At 43.8% G+C, this 16,222-nt stretch overlaps 1 protein-coding gene across 4 annotated transcripts; it reads right to left on the bottom strand.

Moving 5' to 3' along the window:
• Positions 1-3,652: 3,652 nt before the first annotated feature.
• On the bottom strand, positions 3,653-15,800 carry AKTIP (AKT interacting protein). Of its 4 annotated transcripts, none has more exons than XM_052685675.1 (10): positions 15,664-15,800; positions 11,842-11,955; positions 10,474-10,679; positions 8,557-8,621; positions 8,374-8,474; positions 7,001-7,089; positions 6,830-6,928; positions 6,507-6,614; positions 6,099-6,159; positions 3,653-4,595 (listed from the first exon to the last, which is right to left on the bottom strand). In XM_052685675.1, exons 2-10 carry the CDS (start codon positions 11,881-11,883, stop codon positions 4,485-4,487), a joined length of 882 nt encoding a protein of 293 aa, XP_052541635.1. In that variant the 5' UTR covers positions 11,884-11,955; positions 15,664-15,800; the 3' UTR covers positions 3,653-4,484. The 4 variants fall into 4 exon arrangements, with proteins under 4 accessions (XP_052541635.1, XP_052541637.1, XP_052541634.1 ...); XM_052685677.1 differs by lacking the exon at positions 15,664-15,800 and adding an exon at positions 14,617-14,724 and having other exon boundaries at positions 3,653-4,592; XM_052685674.1 differs by lacking the exon at positions 15,664-15,800 and adding an exon at positions 14,617-14,724.
• Positions 15,801-16,222: the final 422 nt, after the last annotated feature.

The following is a 16,222-nucleotide window of genomic DNA, read 5'->3' on the forward strand; positions in this document are numbered from 1 at the left end:
TTGGTTTTTTTAATGGACAGAATCAGGCTGCCTGGGAGAAATCTCTCTCCTGCTAATGGTATAAGAAAGCAATGCATATATTAATTAGATCTACTAATTGTTTTCATTTAAATTAATTCTAAAATACCAACCTTGTTGGTATGCTCAGACCTTTCCTGATAATTAGTGTCCTATGCCAGCTTATTCATCTTTAAGGACAACTGGGGACAATGTTGTTGTTCTTGTAAAATTTAGCACACACAGATGCTAGAAGGTTTTATAAGGAAGCAGAACTTGAAAGCTCAGTGTTCTCATTTATCCCCGCTCCTTTGAATAACGGGAAGATTTAGGACTTAATTCCACAATAAAATCAGTTAAGGTAAAATAAAGGCGTCTTTTGTTCTTACCTGTGTAAGGCCTGAAGTCAAGCAGTGGTGTAGATGTTCCTGTAAAAATATTTATGAACTTGTCAGACAATTCTTGTTATTCTGTACCATTTACATTAATTTGTATGAAAATATTGCAAGTGTATTTTTCAATAAAGAACTCATAATAAGGCTTGTGTGAAGAAAGCTTCATACGGGCAAAGCTTCCCCCAGTGTGCATCTGTCAAAGGCTGCGCCGACGGCACAGACACCAAAATAGCACGAGGCTGGGTGCTCCCAGGCACACCATGTACTGAATCACAAGCAGCTCAGTCAGACATTAGCACTGGGGTGTCAGGTAACAGAGTGATGTTGCATTAACTGCTCACTCAAAAAAAAATTATTCTTGCACAGTTTAAGTCGTAGTTTCAAAATGCTTCCTGCTAGCGTAACTTCCATTTCTCTTTCTGAAATATTCTTTACAGAAATCAGAACTGTAAGCATTACATTTCTGAGTGTTTTTAAAGTGTTACTTCAGCCAAGTATTGACAGAGACTGCAACATTTTCAGTCCGTTTTTCATGAAATGACTGACAGCTGTAATAGGAAAGATAACAGCTAAGTGCTGGAGAAAAGCATTTGGCACCAAAGTGCGGTTTGGGTGCTGTGTGCCTGCCTTGCTCCTGGAACAGCTCCTTTTTGAGCATGAACTGCTTACAGGTGATCTGTTATTCTTCTCTTCCCTTTTTCAATCTAAAAAAAAAAAAAAAAAAGATTATGCCATTTCTTAATTTTGAACTAGAAATAAATTCAGCATTCTTTAAATATATACAATTATTTTCTCATAAGTAAACTGCTATTAACATGGGCTTCACTAAGAAATCCAGACTGCCCTCAAAGAAACAAAACTTGCTCAAATAATCATTATTTCAGCTCCTTTCTTGTTATTGCTTTTCCTTTAATTGTGGTCTTTTCTAAACCCCAGCAACAATCAGACAAACAATTGTACCACATCTCTGAATTGCTGGGAGATGGTTACAGCTATTCCGTATGGCCATCAATTTCCTGCATGCATTCCCTGTCCAACCCCACGGTAACTTGGTGTTCATACACCATCAGAATTAAGCTTTCCCTGCTGAAATGACAGAGCATCCCACAATTAGAAGGGATTGAATTTCCACGCAAGGCCTTCAGTTAAGCAGCTTAGGAAATCTGTACCCGAATAACGATCAAGGTAACTAAAAAGGAACACTGCAGTTCCGTGCTCTGCTTCTGGCTCCCTGTCTCACTGCTCCAATGCATTCAGTCCAAATTCTAGGCCCATTTTTTGTTCCACAGGAGTCCCTGCTTCATTAAATATCACAAATACTGAATGTGAAGACTTTCAGCCTTCCCAAGAAAAGAGAACTAAGAGCAGCAGGAGAATGAACATTCACAGTATTTGAGTAGCTACACCACAGGCCAGTACAATAGAAACCTTCACAGAAACCTTTTCTTGAATCAAAACCATCACTTAGCACATAATACAGCTCACCTTTCAGATCAGTTACTCCACTCCTGGCTTCCAGTGGAAGTTCCCAAAGGTCTTCTGGTGGTTCCAACACGCCTGGTGCTCCCCTGCCCCTTCAGACACAGGCCAGCAGGGCTACTGGAGGAGAAGTCTTAACCGTGGTGAGTGACACCAGGATGTCTTTTCCTTCTGCACCAAGTTAGAAGGAGTTTAGCCGTTCCTTTCTCAAGTCCAGCGCTGCTTTAAACTCCTCTTCAGGTACACAGTACTCCATTCTAGAGACTTCCCTAGCAGAGAAGCTGCAGGACAGCAGTCGTGCTTCACTGCCTGAACTGATTTGTTAGAAAGGGGCACACGCATACTTGTTACAAGGGTACGTATGCAATAGACCAGTGTGAAAATGAACAAACACATCTTTAGTATTATCAGGCATTTTCTCCCTGTCATGCAAATAACAGCAGCCAGAGAAGTTCTCCCCACCCAGCACGAAAATCAGCTGCACTGCAATTAAAGAGACAGGTTATACAGCAACGAAACGTTTTCCAAGCATTAAGCCAGTTGTCCATCAGTTCAACCCCCAGTCCCAGAAATAATCCCCGAATTAAACTGTAGCTGCTGTGAGCACTGCACCACACACACAGGCTGAGAGAACACCCGTGTCTGCACACTGAAGTGCTGGAAAGGCACTAGGTGGACACGAGCTACCTCTTACTCCCTTCCTAACAATACAAATTACAAAGCACAGCAGTAATTAAGAGATACTAAGATACCTAAAAGCACTGCAGAGATCAAGACCAGAGAAAAGCTGAGCTCCCGCTCAGTGAAGATCCTGGGGAGCAGCGACCACAGCCATGTTGAGGTGACCCAGGAGCTGCACAGGGGAACCACAGCTGCCACCAGCACACACAGCCAGTGCTGCAGTTGGGGCAGGTGCTCAGCCTCCCAGACACAGGATTTTCAGTACAGCTGAAACATCACTATCAGTACAGTTCCTGATAAAAAAACCCACCATGCATTTGCAGCCATTAAGGATATTTAAGGCAGCTGTACTGATTTACATGACCAGAGTCCTCTTCACCAAAACAGGAATTCCAGAAGTACAAGAGACATCCCAGCCAGCCCCAGGAAACCACTGCATCTCCAAGGCAGAACCTTCAAAAGCCTCAAAGCAACACACATTAAGACTTCTGTGCCTTAATTCGTACATCCTTAATGCTGTGCAGAGACCGCACACATCACCCTTTGGCTGTGTTAAATTAATCACTTGGGATACGATAGTATTTCACCTGTGCAGTCATTATACATTTCCTTAAAAGCTAAGAATCTGTTCTTTAAGATAGAAAGGTTGTTCTAGGACACGCAGATTTAGTTTCTGTAATACAAAAGCTACAAACAAACCCAAAAACTTATACCATGACTACATACAAAGTCACCAGACCTTGTTTCTGGTCAGCAGGGTTTGCATTAATACCAAACATACGGATATGAGCATGACTTAAAGAAAAAAGGCCCAACAGTGACAGGCTAGCACCACAAGTTCTGCATTTTAGAGAAATCCCGTTTTGCTGCAATAAGAGCTTATGCTGGATTAGGATATCAGGAGGACTCTCATGCAAAGTAGAAAACTTTGCCCTGAACTCACACCAGCTTCGGAAAGCTTCTCCTAGATGTGGAACAAAACCATTCAACCAGTCTCTTCAGCACACAACAGGACACCTACAAACACTTCTGTTGCCAGGCACTTCCAGCCCGGTTCCAGGCTTTACTAGGTGTCTAAAACACAAACAGTTGGACAGATGCAAAGTGATGATTCCATTTTATTTTCTTAAGATGTCACCAGTAACACACATTAGTCAAGCTATTCTATTTAATCCCTACAGCGTAGACACCTAGGGAATCTAAAATCCTCTACCATTTTATTAGCTCAAGAGACCACCATTAAAAGCTTTGATTTTAGTGTTTATGTAATAAAAGTCTATTAAGCCTGACATTCTTCTTTGACCCTGTCAGACTAATGTGTGCTTTAGTGACAGCATCCATTTACAAATCAATAGTACGTCATCCACTGAGGATCATCCTCAGCTTTATCTCTGGAAAGTGCTAAATGGAGTCACTGAACCATCTATTTACAATTTCAAATCCTATCATATTTACAATAGAAACCAAAGTATTTAAAACCATTAAATATATTGTTTAACTCTGCTATATTAGTTTACATGAACACAGCTTACCTCTGGCATTCTGGCATCATATTTCCTGCTAGTGTTTCTGCCAGCCATTTAAAATTCAGGGAAAAAAAAAAAAAAAAAGCCATTTCCTGGAGGGAAAAAATAAAAGCTTAAAAGCAACCCCAAACCTCCAGGCATGTCAGAGCCCTGAGGAATTACCCACTCTAGACAGTCTTCAGATTGAAGTACTGCAGTGTTCAGAGATACTTCCAAACTCCAGGCAAGCCTTTAAAACCTAATGCATATGGGTAAAACGCTGACACTGAGTAATCCAAGCAAGTTTACTGGAGTCACTGCCACAGTTCAGTTCTTACTAATCCGTAAACTGCTGCTTTGCTGCTTCTCCCTCTGTTACATTCCCTCCACCCATAGAAAGTGTTCTGTGCACCACAGTCCAGAAGAGCTAGGTGGGCATTGTCTTCTCCTCTTTGCTGAAGGGCTGAACTGAGCCAGGCTTTACCCACGACAGGCCAGAAACATGCATGCTTTTGCAGTGCTGATCTTCTGGTTTCTTCTAGGTAGAAGAAAATTGAAGTCAGAATTATCAGAAACCCTCTTGCATACCTTCTCACACATTTTCAGATTGACAATTACAAGCAGAAACGAGGTCAGTATCATCTTCTCAAAGAGAAACAGCTACTACTTTAATTTCTGTGAGTACGCACGGCATGTGTAGATCTACACTGAAACTACAGGAGAGTTTTAATGACTTAGTTCATGTACGGTCACCCAATTAAACTATAAAGATTAAACAGATACTCCTTGGATACAGCATTCTGTTTGGAGAACGAGGCACAGCAGCACTGCACTGCTGTTTGCCAAATGTCACAGTTGTACAGAAAGAAGAGTGAATCCAAATCAAAGCACTTATGTCACTCACTTGCTGTTAACAGCTCCAGCACAGCCAGTTGTTTCTCAGCGCACAGAAATTATGTGGGTAATAAACAGGGTTGCAGCAGAAGGAAAAGAAGGCAGAACTGGGGAACTTACTTTTACAGGCACTCCTAAGGCACAGAAGCCTGAGCACTCTTGCTATCATCAAACAACTCCAGCAAATAAAGCACCACACGTGCAGTTTGAAATGAAAACGCTGACAGTTTTTTTGGCCAGTTCAACACAGATACCAACCACCACCTCAGAATCCTGAGATGCTGCAAGTTGGGTCACTTGTCATGCTGCTCAATGCAGACTCAGAATTGCTGTGTGTCAATTCCTGCCAGGTACTAGGAATCATTTAAAATATAAAAATAATAAACTGAATGAGAGGGAAAGTGTGTTTTCAGATATTTAAAAAGACTTAAACTCTTCAGAATGAAGGCTCATCTCTTTTGAATCTCTCCAACAGAGAGAAGAAAGCCTCTTCCAGTTTTTGTATGCATTGCTTAGCTCAAAAGCCATTAGAAAGTTCTCTTCACTCCTTCACATTTCTGGAGCAGGTAAAGGCACACTCAGCATCACTGCACTTTGACTGTGCAAATATTGAAGGTATTGCTCTGTTGGAAACTGTACAAACAAACACACTCTTGCTGTATCCAAGTGCTCTGAGGCAGAAGTAACAGTCCCCAAAAGGTTTTCAAATTACAAGAACGCCCTGAAGTTTTGATTCACTCATTAAATATCTTTCACAAGAACAGAAGAAGAAAGTTGGAGGTTGTGAGGTTATGCAGCAGCACCAACCATGACAGGACAAGCTAAAAAAACAGCCAGCAAATCTCTCCTTTCTTTTTCCTTTCCATCTCTAAATAAAAAAAACCTGCCAAATTTACTAACAATTGTACTCAGCCTAACAAAGCACTCTACCCGGCTGAATGATTAATTGCTTAACACAGTGAAGTTAGAACAGCCACACAGCCACTTAGTTAGGACATTAATTCAGTTTCAGCACATCTCCAGATCCAGAAGAGAAGCAGAATAAAGTCTGCCTGGTTCATGCTCCCCACAAAGAGACACAGAGCATTTCCTTCCTTTATCAGGCAATAAATCTTTTCTATAGGGAAAATCTGGACTTCATTCATACCTTCTGAGTCAACATCTTCTCTCTAGCTTCATCATGTATTGCTGGATTCCAAGGAGAAAAACTGTGGAGAAAATACAGTTCTATAACTCCACATTTTTGCAAGCACACTGAGAGAAGTAAGACAGGAAAAAAAAAGCACTTTTACTTGGTTTAGTTTGCTTAACTTCAAGTCAATTACAAATCTGGAGTTTTTGTAAGAAGAACTTACTACACATTGACATGGACCTTTTCCAACAGAAAAACACAGTGTTGGATAATCTTAGATTTACTTAGTATTTTATTCAAGGTACTCTTACATGGTACTCTTACAAAAGAACAGGTCATCCAACTGGAATTTACTGGAAGGGAAAGGCTTCAAATAAAAAAATGATACCAGAACTTGTTGCCAAAGCATGGAGATGTACTCACACGATTGCATAGGGATCCTCTATTTTGGGCTGATCAAATAAGTGACTGCTGCATAGTTTGACACTGTCTACCACCTTACTTTTGAACAGTTGAATATCTTTTTCATACCTACAACAGAGAAATAAGCCGTGTCAAGTACCTGCAAAAGGAGGTACAGGTTTGCCCTGGAAGCACAGACAGACCGGGCAAAGCCTCAGCTTGGTTTGTAGCACAATGAGCTGCAGACATGGAGATCACAAACAATTATACAGATCTCTTGATTCTGTACTTCTATGCCAAAGTCTCTTAAGAAATCACATCTTAAACACCTGGAAGATACTTACAGCACTGCAGCCTCGGGGTTCAGAGGACTGCTTGTATCAATCTTGTAAAAGACTCTGCGAGCATACATGAGCACTTGCCATATGTGATTATGATTTCGCCTAAAAAAGAACAAAACGAGGTGAAAAAAGGAAAGAACCTTCCAAACTGCATGTCCATATGTTGCCACTAACCTCCACTTTGCAAATGCTCGTTTCACGTCCAGCTCCCCAGACAAGGGATCCACCAGGGGATGGAAGACGGGCAGATCAAAAACCAGGCGCTGCGTTGGAAACAAGAAAACCCCAAAGTTAAAGCAGTGGGTGAGGGGGCTTCAGGTCTTTTGTGTTTCACTGGTGAGTGAGATGTTGCTTCCAAACATCAATTAATTCCCACTATACAACAAGAAAGCAACTGTGAAACTGTAACCCAGCACACCCACGTTACATGCAGGGCCCTGTCCTCTCTGACATTCTTAGCACTGAATCAGGAGACTAATCCAGCTAACAGCACAAGTACCAGTGCCAGCACAGGTAACAACATCAGATAAGATCAGATTAAGCCAGGAAAAAAAAGAAAAAAAAACACAAAAAACCTTCAGCTGAAAGTTCTTTACATTCTTGAGCTACAATCTGTAATTTCCTTTATCCTACACATTTTCTAAGGGCCTTCAGCTCTGTAGTTTGTTTCTTCTTGCATTTGTGCATTCCTCTAAAAATAACAATAGTTAAATTACTTTCAACAGGAAGACTTATAAAGTCCCATGCTAGCACAAGAATGGTGGATATGTCAGAGACATTTAAGACCGGTCTTTGAAATAAACTGTTTTATACTAATTCTGTCCCTGTAAAGCTTTACACAAAGCTTGGTGCCAAACAGGGAGCTTCCTGACACAGCAGCTCAATCTCAGCTACAGCAGCTACGTACACCCACCCCCAACCTTCCTCTTAAATAAATCTGGCCAAGATGACCGGATGCTCTGCTCCAGAGAGAGTCACACTGCCACAAATGGCAGGAAAGGAAAGTAGTAACTTGGAAACCTTTCCCTAAAAGGAAAAAGAAAAAGCAAAGATCAAAGGTAACACCATACTACCCATCTCCATTTCGTGCTACTTCATCAGCTTTCTCCTCAAACTCTCATAGTGCTTTGTTTCAATGTATTTAGAAAAGATACAGGCAAGAAATCCTGCAGTACAACACTGGGTACAGCGCAAGCATCTGGATTTCACATTCCACCACAGGCTGCTCAGGATTTGGATACATAAATGCTTAAACTTGAACTTCTTTGGCAAGAAAGCAACAACTCCAGAGTTGAGGTAAAGAACTGCTGGACTGCTTATGCTCCAATGTATCAAACTCTGCACCAGCCTCAGTAATAAAAGCAGCAAGCTCCCTCCATTGATGATAGGAGATACGTACAGGATGCATCACAAACATGCCCAGCCAACTAAACAAAACCAGTTCAAAGAAGTGAGAAGCCAGCTGTTAACACTGGCTGTAACAAAGAGCCAAACTTGAAGCAGCAGAGCAGAAGAAAAACCCAAGACACACAAGCAGAGCCACTTACCGGGCAGTCTCCATCAGGGTAATTGTCCGGAATATAGACTGTAAATTTGAACACACCATCCTGGTACAGCCCGTGTCTTATGAATATCACTCCAAACCACACTGCAAGTGAGAAAGTTTTCCTGAGCAGAAGAATTTCAAAACATGAAATTATTCAAGTTTTCAAAGTTAAATTTAAACTTACTCAGTGCTGATCTGTAAGATGGCTGCACGTAGACACCTGGCAGCTTCTGCTTCACGACCAACGTACTGCAATTAGAATCAGCATTTAGGAGAGCTCCACAGCCACACTACTCCTACAGCAAGGTGACAGTAGTAAGGCCAGAATGTACTGCCAGTAGCCATACAGGAGGCTGTCCATGAACTTACACTCTGCTTTTCCTAGCTCTCCACTCTCCTACAAGGAGGAAACATCATTTCTCCTGAGAAAACTGTCAGCAGAAAAGTAGACATAAGTTCTTTCTCCAAAAGATGTACATAATGCCTTTATACTTCTCTGCTGAATGCCCAGTTTCCAAGTAAAGATGGAAAGAAGGGATGCAATTAAGAGATTCTGAATGCAGTTTTAGGCTTGCAGTTAATTCCAAACTTTTATCATAGCTTTAACTCAAAATTCTGAACAAGTACCTTCTCAGTTTAAGATAAGACTATGCTGCGTGACAAACAAGAATCATGCTGGCGCAGAACAAAACCAATTAACAGAGAATAAAAAGGACAGGTGGAAAACAGAGCATGGTGGAAATCTACATCAAGCATTTTGAGCATCTCATTGCCAGGATGGACCAACACATTTTCCCATGCTAGCATTTATTTGCTATTTCATTTTTTGTACTGATGATCAAATCGCAACCGTCAGTCACCAGAGAGCAATGAATTACATAAAGAGTTTCTGTTTCTTCTTTAACCTTTTAGGAAACTCCACTCCATAACCAGCACTCCTCCTGCAGAGCTAAAATGTGCTACTTCCACTGTTTTCAAATTCACAAACACAAGAATTCCCAGGAAGTTTAACCAGCTATAGTTGTAAGGCATGCAGATTCTACTGAAAACTATACATCATGAACTGAAATATTCATTTCATAGGCTTCCCAGTTAGTTGCTGTACAGGCCAATTAAACTGAATTCAGCATGGTTGCATTAATAAACAATTAAAAAAAAAAAAAAAAGCAGTAAGACATTTCTCTGCTAACCACTTTCATACTATATATGGATCTGTCCAGCCACAGGAACACCAATGCATTGTGGCATGCTGCAGAAGAAAACCATCTTTTTGAATTAAGAAGTCAGCTTGAACAAGAAGATTCAATGTTTTGACTACTCACTTTCAATGCAAGGGTTAAATGCAAGAACTGAAAGTTAGCATTGCATCAGGACTCAAGGGATTTCATTCCAGCAGGCACTGAATACTTGAGAATCCAGAACATCTATTGCAGAGGAAATCTTTCCAGCTTCATAGCAGAAAACAGCTTCAGTAACTTCATAAAACTAAAAAGCTTTGCACACGTATAGGTTTGTATGATCCACACTCTGCAAAGCACTAGACTGGATCAAAGCAACTGACCCAACAAAGGCACTTTAAACTGCAGTAACTCCTCCCTCTTATGATTCATTTTAAATATCACAGAGACAGGAAAGGATTGTCTCCCTAATACCCACTTAGCAAGCTGTATCATCAGGAAGCACTCAAGTGTTCCACATTTGAACTCCACTATCTGGTGGACTACAATTATAACCAACTTCCTACTAGACACCTGCTTGCTTCTAATTTAATAATGGTTCTAAGAAGTAGCTATTTCTGAAAAAAACCAAGCTCTTATAACTGGTCCAAAGGCACAAACATAAAATATATTTACTTAGAATGAGAAATAAGAATTCAGAAAATCACATCTAAACACTTCCCATCTTCTCCTCAGCAATCTCTAGAGTGAGGTTGCTGCTCAAGAAAAACAATTTGATAGAACAGAGACGTTTACTGTGTTCTTCAGGGCAGAAACACCAGGCAGAAGCAGATCCCTGCGCGTTGCTTTCTTCCCCCACTCAAGCATAAGTTCAGTAACCCAAGAGAAGCTTTTTTTTTTTTTTTTTAAATGTGAAAACTTACAACTCTGCAAGGAGGGAATACTCCAAATAAAAAGGCCCATAAGAAGCATGTGTTCCATTCGTTGACTGGGACGACATGGCAGGAGAGGCAGGCTTGGTAACTGGCACAGCATTTTTTGGAACAGAAGGCAACTGTTTCTTCACAGAAGCTCTTGGAGGACTGCTTCTCAGCTCCCCGCTCAAAGTTTTCTCATCAGCTTCAGGTCTCTGTTAGATTTAAAATAAAACCATGACATAAGAGGCTGAAATGAAAAATATTTAACATAAGAACGTGTTTTAACATAGGCTTAAATCCTACTGCACTACTTACAAGTGTGGCCAACAAAATTTATGTTGGGTTGTTTTGGTTTTTTACTTTTTTTTGAGGGGGGGGGAGGGCATTGAGGTGTGTGCATCTTTATAGCTTTTGTTTTAACCCTAGCCTACAAGCACAAAAGTAACCAATGGTGGATAGGAAATCTGCAGGTTAGGATTGTATTTTTTTAAGAAACTGGAAGCAGGTAATATAAACCATCAGCTCAGAAGTCAGACTATTGCCAGCACGCAATGTATCAAGATAAATCACTTCTCCACTGACAACCATCCTCCCATTCTAGACTTCAACAAGTCTCTGAAAAGTAACGTAGTAAAGCTGAGATGGGAACTTTCTACAGAAAGCTTCCTATATCTCACTTCCTGTCTATGCTAGGACAAACAGCCCCCTGCACACTGAGCACACAGCCCACTCCCACTGCGGGAGAGTCGCTGTTTGACACCGACACCAAGAACAGTTCAAATGGTTTTGTTGTAACGACCTTTCCAAGCCCACTAACAAGAAACCTTGTACTTCATCTGTCACCTACACAACACTGCATTACACACAGATCTCAAAATCTTTCCACAAGTTGCCAAGACAAACCTGCAGGTTACAGAGTTGGGACTGGGCAGTGGTGATTTACAGTATGGTACTGTGAAGGACTTCAGACCTGCACTGGTAGCAGTACTCTGGTCACAAGCACCATCAATGAAGTTATACATAGCACTGAAAATCCTGAGAAGGGACTAACCCTACAACAATCATGCCTTTAGATACAATAAAATGTAGAAACTAACAATGTTATCCATGCAGCTTTGCCAACACTTCACTGCATGCACAACATCCAGCTGAGGTTTATAGGAGACGGTTCTTACGACACTCGTTTATTAAGTCTTTCAACTATTTGAACAAGCTTATCTTCCATTCTTGAAAATACTTCAGATAACCCATTACAGCCAATTCTGAAGTAGAGTTCCTCCACATGCACATTCCAATTAATGCAGCCGACCCTTTGATGAACATGACCCAGCCCTCCCGATGCCAAATTGCAGTGGCTATTCACTACATCTCTACCTTGCGCCCAGAAGCTGCAGACATGCTCCAGAAAGGGTTCATAACGAGTATTTCAAATCAAAGTCCACAACTGTTCAATATCTTCTGTTTCTTCACACTTCTCTGGTTTATAGCCTGAAAATACATAGAATGAGTATGCATCCTCACAGATAAGCAGGACTCAATATATCAGATAGATTCCATAACCAGCTTTATATTCCTGTAAGAAATGAGAACTCGTAGTTAAGAATAACAGCTAAAACTGCCAAACCTCTATTATTTATTAGACTTCCGTACAATATACAGCTGCCTACAAAATATTCTTGCACTTAATCTCCCGCATTCTGTTAAAAAGATGAGAAAGATTCTGCAAACTGTTCTTCATCTTGCCAAGCAGAGAAAAGACCATCTATTGGCTGAGCTCCATCAATGAACACCTTCTATGAGTACCATACTAAAAGTTACCACTTCATATTCATACCCAGCATCAGACAGTACTAACAAGGCTTACTCTTGCACTCTTGTTAAGTGCTGTGCCTTGCATAAATTCCAAACTTGGTGTGTTTCCGAAGCACTCCAGTTCAAAATAATCTCTGCCATCCCTAGTGAAAGGGATGATCCTCCCATTGAGTCTGCATCACACAGATGTCATTTTGCTTTCAACTATGCTGGAACCCCGCCAGGAAGAGACAAAGCCACAGAACACGAATGATTTTCTGTAGCTATTTAATGGGTTCATTAGGAGCACTAAGGCTTAGCACCCATTAGATCAGCAATTCAATAACAAAGACTTCAGCAGTATTCAGAGCTCCAGCGTTTTATCTACTGTCTAAATAACTCACACTGCTCCTCCTCATGTAAAGACCTTCAGCAGCATTTCTGTTCATTTGTCTTAAAAAAGTCTTGTTACCGATAGCACAAGAACTCTCTCATCTCTACAACCTCATGTCTGGCACTGTCCCCCTTTCCTCCACTCCTCTCCCCCTCCCGTCCTCCCAGCCTCCAACATTCCTCCCCTCCTCCCACCCTTTGGTGATTACATTAAGTTTTCAGACAATTCATTTTGCTCAATTTCTTTAATAGGAAATCGTACAAAACTGGCCAAGGCAGTTCAGAGAATGTGGCAAACTGAGAGAAAATAGCACAGGTCCTACTGTGGTCAACACTACCGCTTATTTCCTACAGTACACAAGCTGCCACCTGTTCACACATTGCTTTGACTAGTTCCTAGAGAAAACGATAAGACAAGGAACAGAACTCTTCCCAAATAGGCAGTAAACGCTTATCTTGTTAAGGAAAAAAAAAAAAAAAAGCCAGAGTATTTACCCAGCAGGAATGGTTTAAAAGAAACCCTGATCTCAAACTTTGTCTAACAGCCATCCAGTCTATAAAATAGACCAGCATTAAAAAAAAAACAAAAAACAACACAAACACAAGCACCCTTCAGAAAAGTGATGCAAACTAATTCATTCTCCCAGCCCGAGATCATCTCAGGCAAACATTCCAGCACACAGCCCCTCCAGATATTTTTCCTTCTCAGCAGCCAGAGTCCCGTCAGCCGAGGCAGCGCCAACAGCCGGCAAGGCAGCGCCGGGGCATGCTGTGGGACAGCAGAAACAGCCCATCTGTTGCTGCCTTTCCCATCTCCTATCTACAAAGCAGAGTCCTGCCAGAGGGATATGCCACAGGCCCTTCCTCTTATGTGAAACCTGGCCAGGCTCAAATAGCAAGATGCTCGCCTAGAAAAACACAAGGCATTTCCTCAGGGAATTTTAGGATAACCAGAGGACAGAGGAACTGACGTACAAAGAGCATCTGAGCGCTATGGCTCTGACAAGAGAAAACTTCAGGAAGCTGAGGTGCAGACTTGGACCCCAGGGTGCTTACTTGATAAGTTCGAGATGAAACATTTCCTGGTTGTTGGTGGTTTTTTTTGGAAAACATTGGTAATATAAATTGCACTACTACAGAATAAGAGATAGGAGATACAGGAGCTGAAGAGGACAGAGAACGAGGTAGGAATGCACAGAACAGCCCAGCCTGTCAGCGGGAAGGGAGCTGCTCCACGAGCCGATCGCTGCTGCGGAGCTCAGCTGCCGGCTCCAGCTCAGAAGGCGGCTGTGCAGCTCAGCACACTTCCAGCTCAGCTGAAAAGCTCGTCGTCTCAGAGACGCCTATTTACAAGCTATTAAGAACCGGTTTCGTCACCAAGCGAAGCATGTTTTAGCCCTCATTAAACGACAGGAAAGCTTCTAGACGTTATTCTGCACCGAGATCTCACGAGGCGCTCTCCTTAACCTATCCGGCCGCCCTCAGCCTCACCTGCGACAGCGTTACATTCGATGGAGAACCGACGACCCCGGAAGAAGCAGCAACACCAGGCGGGGCTCCCGCACAGTTCAGTCGGCCGACCTGCGGCCACCGCGAGGCTCTACGGCACCGCACCCACACAGCGCTGCCCCTCCTCGCCACCGGGAACCAGGCGGCGCCCCGCATCAACCCTCAGAAATGACAACTCCTCCACAAGCGACTCCTCAGGAGTCACGAAACGCAACATTCGCAGCGCGCACCAACGCGGCCGCCTATGCCGCAGAATCGCTCCCAGCCGTCTCCGCTCAGCCGTGCCGCCCCACAGCACGGGGCTCCGACCCCAGCCCGGCCCAGCCGACCCCCGGCACCTGCAGTCGTGGCGCCACCTCTCCTCGGCGCGGCCCTAAACGGGCAGGCACGTGACTCCAGCCGCGCGCGTGCCACGGCCCGCCCCCCCCCCGGTGTCACCCCAAGCCGTTCTCTCACCGCGTTCCCGCTGCACGCGCGGCCCAGGCCCCGCCAGCCGCCGTAACTACCGCCGCCGCTCCTCTCCCCCCCGCCGCTGCCCCCATTTAAAGCCCGCCCCCCGGACTCGCACATCCGGGCCCGGCCTTCCCCGTAACCAATCGTTTTTCCGCTAGGGCTCGGCGGGGCGGGGCGGTGAGACTGCGGCTGACCGATCACGGCCGTCGTTCGCGTGGTGATGCGGTGAGGCACGCCTCTCCCCTCTCACGCCGCGCGGCTGGCGGCCGCACAGCCTTGCGTCCCGGTGCTGGGGATTGGCCCGAGGACACGTCAGTCTCCGGGAGACGGGCCAATGGGACGCACCGACGCACCTGTCACTCCCTCTGCAGGAAGAAAGCACCGGTGCGAGAAATGAGAAAAGCGGCTCTCGCTCATTGGCTGGCTGCTCGGAGCGGGGAGGAGCGCGATTGGCCGGGCCGCGGACAGGGGCGGGGCCCGTGCCGTCTCACAGCAGGGCACACCGCGCTCAGTCTGTCCCTCCGCCCCCTCCTCGGCCGTGTCGCCATTGCGGCCCAGCAGCTCCGTGCTGAGGCTGCTCAGCGATTTCCGGCTCCGCGGCGTTGGGTTCCGGTTGCTGATGTCGTAGCGCTGAGTTACCCCCTGCACGGTCAAGGAAGGAAATCAAAAGCCACGGATTTCCTTAGAATGCAGCAGCAAGCTTGCTGAGCGGCGCTGACAGCTGCAGCGTGACAAAACTGCTTTGTTCTGCAACACAGAGTGCAGCCAGACGGCTGTCCTCGGGGCACTCGGTGCTTCAGCACAGCTTGTTTTTCTCTCTGTCCACCAATTTCCATATCTGGTCACCTGCTCGAGGCCATCTGGGCATACCTGTGTGTCTTTCACACAGAAAGCTAAATACAGTAAGGAATTTTTATTTAAAATATATATATATAAATAAAACCTTCAAATTAGCATAGGAAAAGGGCACCGGCCACGATTTTCCACACTACATAATTTATATACCCCAAAATCTCATATCCTCATAAGCTAAAATTGCCAAGCACCTACCTGTGTCTGCTGAGGAAAGAAGGCCACGATGGCCACATCGTTTGAGGGACATTCAGTGTAGCCTTTAGGTGTGCAGAGACTCCGGGGAGTTCTGATGGAGTCCGGAGCACAATTTCACCTCGTGGTGGAGCAGTTCTGGGAAATAATCCCAACTGGAAGAGCCACGAGGAAAGTTGTGTATTTAATTAGCTGGAGGGGACGTTCGGCACCACTAGGTGGTGTTCTGAGGCTGCGGTAGTCGGGTATGGCGAGGTATGGGGCAGCTGACTGATGGAAATGCTCGACTACTGAAGTAGAGATCAGGGCTGCCAGCTGCGGATAAATACGTATGCTTCACTCCCCCTAACGTCCTCAGAAATTCTATAGGGAGACCGACAAACGAATTGTGAAAAAAATACCCTGAATGTAATTACACAAAATATCACCTTATTTGACAACTATCAGTATTAACATGACAGTTTTTTCCCCTCTAAAAATGCAAAGATGAAAGATGGTGTTTTCTCTTTCTCAAAGCCAACAAGTGGAATTACAACCACACTTAAAAACTTGTAGCCCCAAA

Source organism: Tympanuchus pallidicinctus, unplaced genomic scaffold (assembly GCF_026119805.1).
Source record: "Tympanuchus pallidicinctus isolate F22 unplaced genomic scaffold, pur_lepc_1.0 scaffold22, whole genome shotgun sequence".
NCBI classification, from domain to species: Eukaryota; Metazoa; Chordata; class Aves; order Galliformes; family Phasianidae; genus Tympanuchus; species Tympanuchus pallidicinctus.

Coding starts and splice junctions, on each gene's coding strand:
- AKTIP (XM_052685675.1), bottom strand. CDS start 11,883: ATGAACCCTTTCTGGAGCATGTCTGCAGCTTCTGGGCGCAAG. Junction 7,090..8,373: donor ACCCTGATGGAGACTGCCCG/GTAAGTGGCTCT, acceptor TTTCCAACGCAG/CGCCTGGTTTTTGATCTGCC. Junction 6,160..6,506: donor GAGGATCCCTATGCAATCGT/GTGAGTACATCT, acceptor TTTTCTCCACAG/TTTTTCTCCTTGGAATCCAG.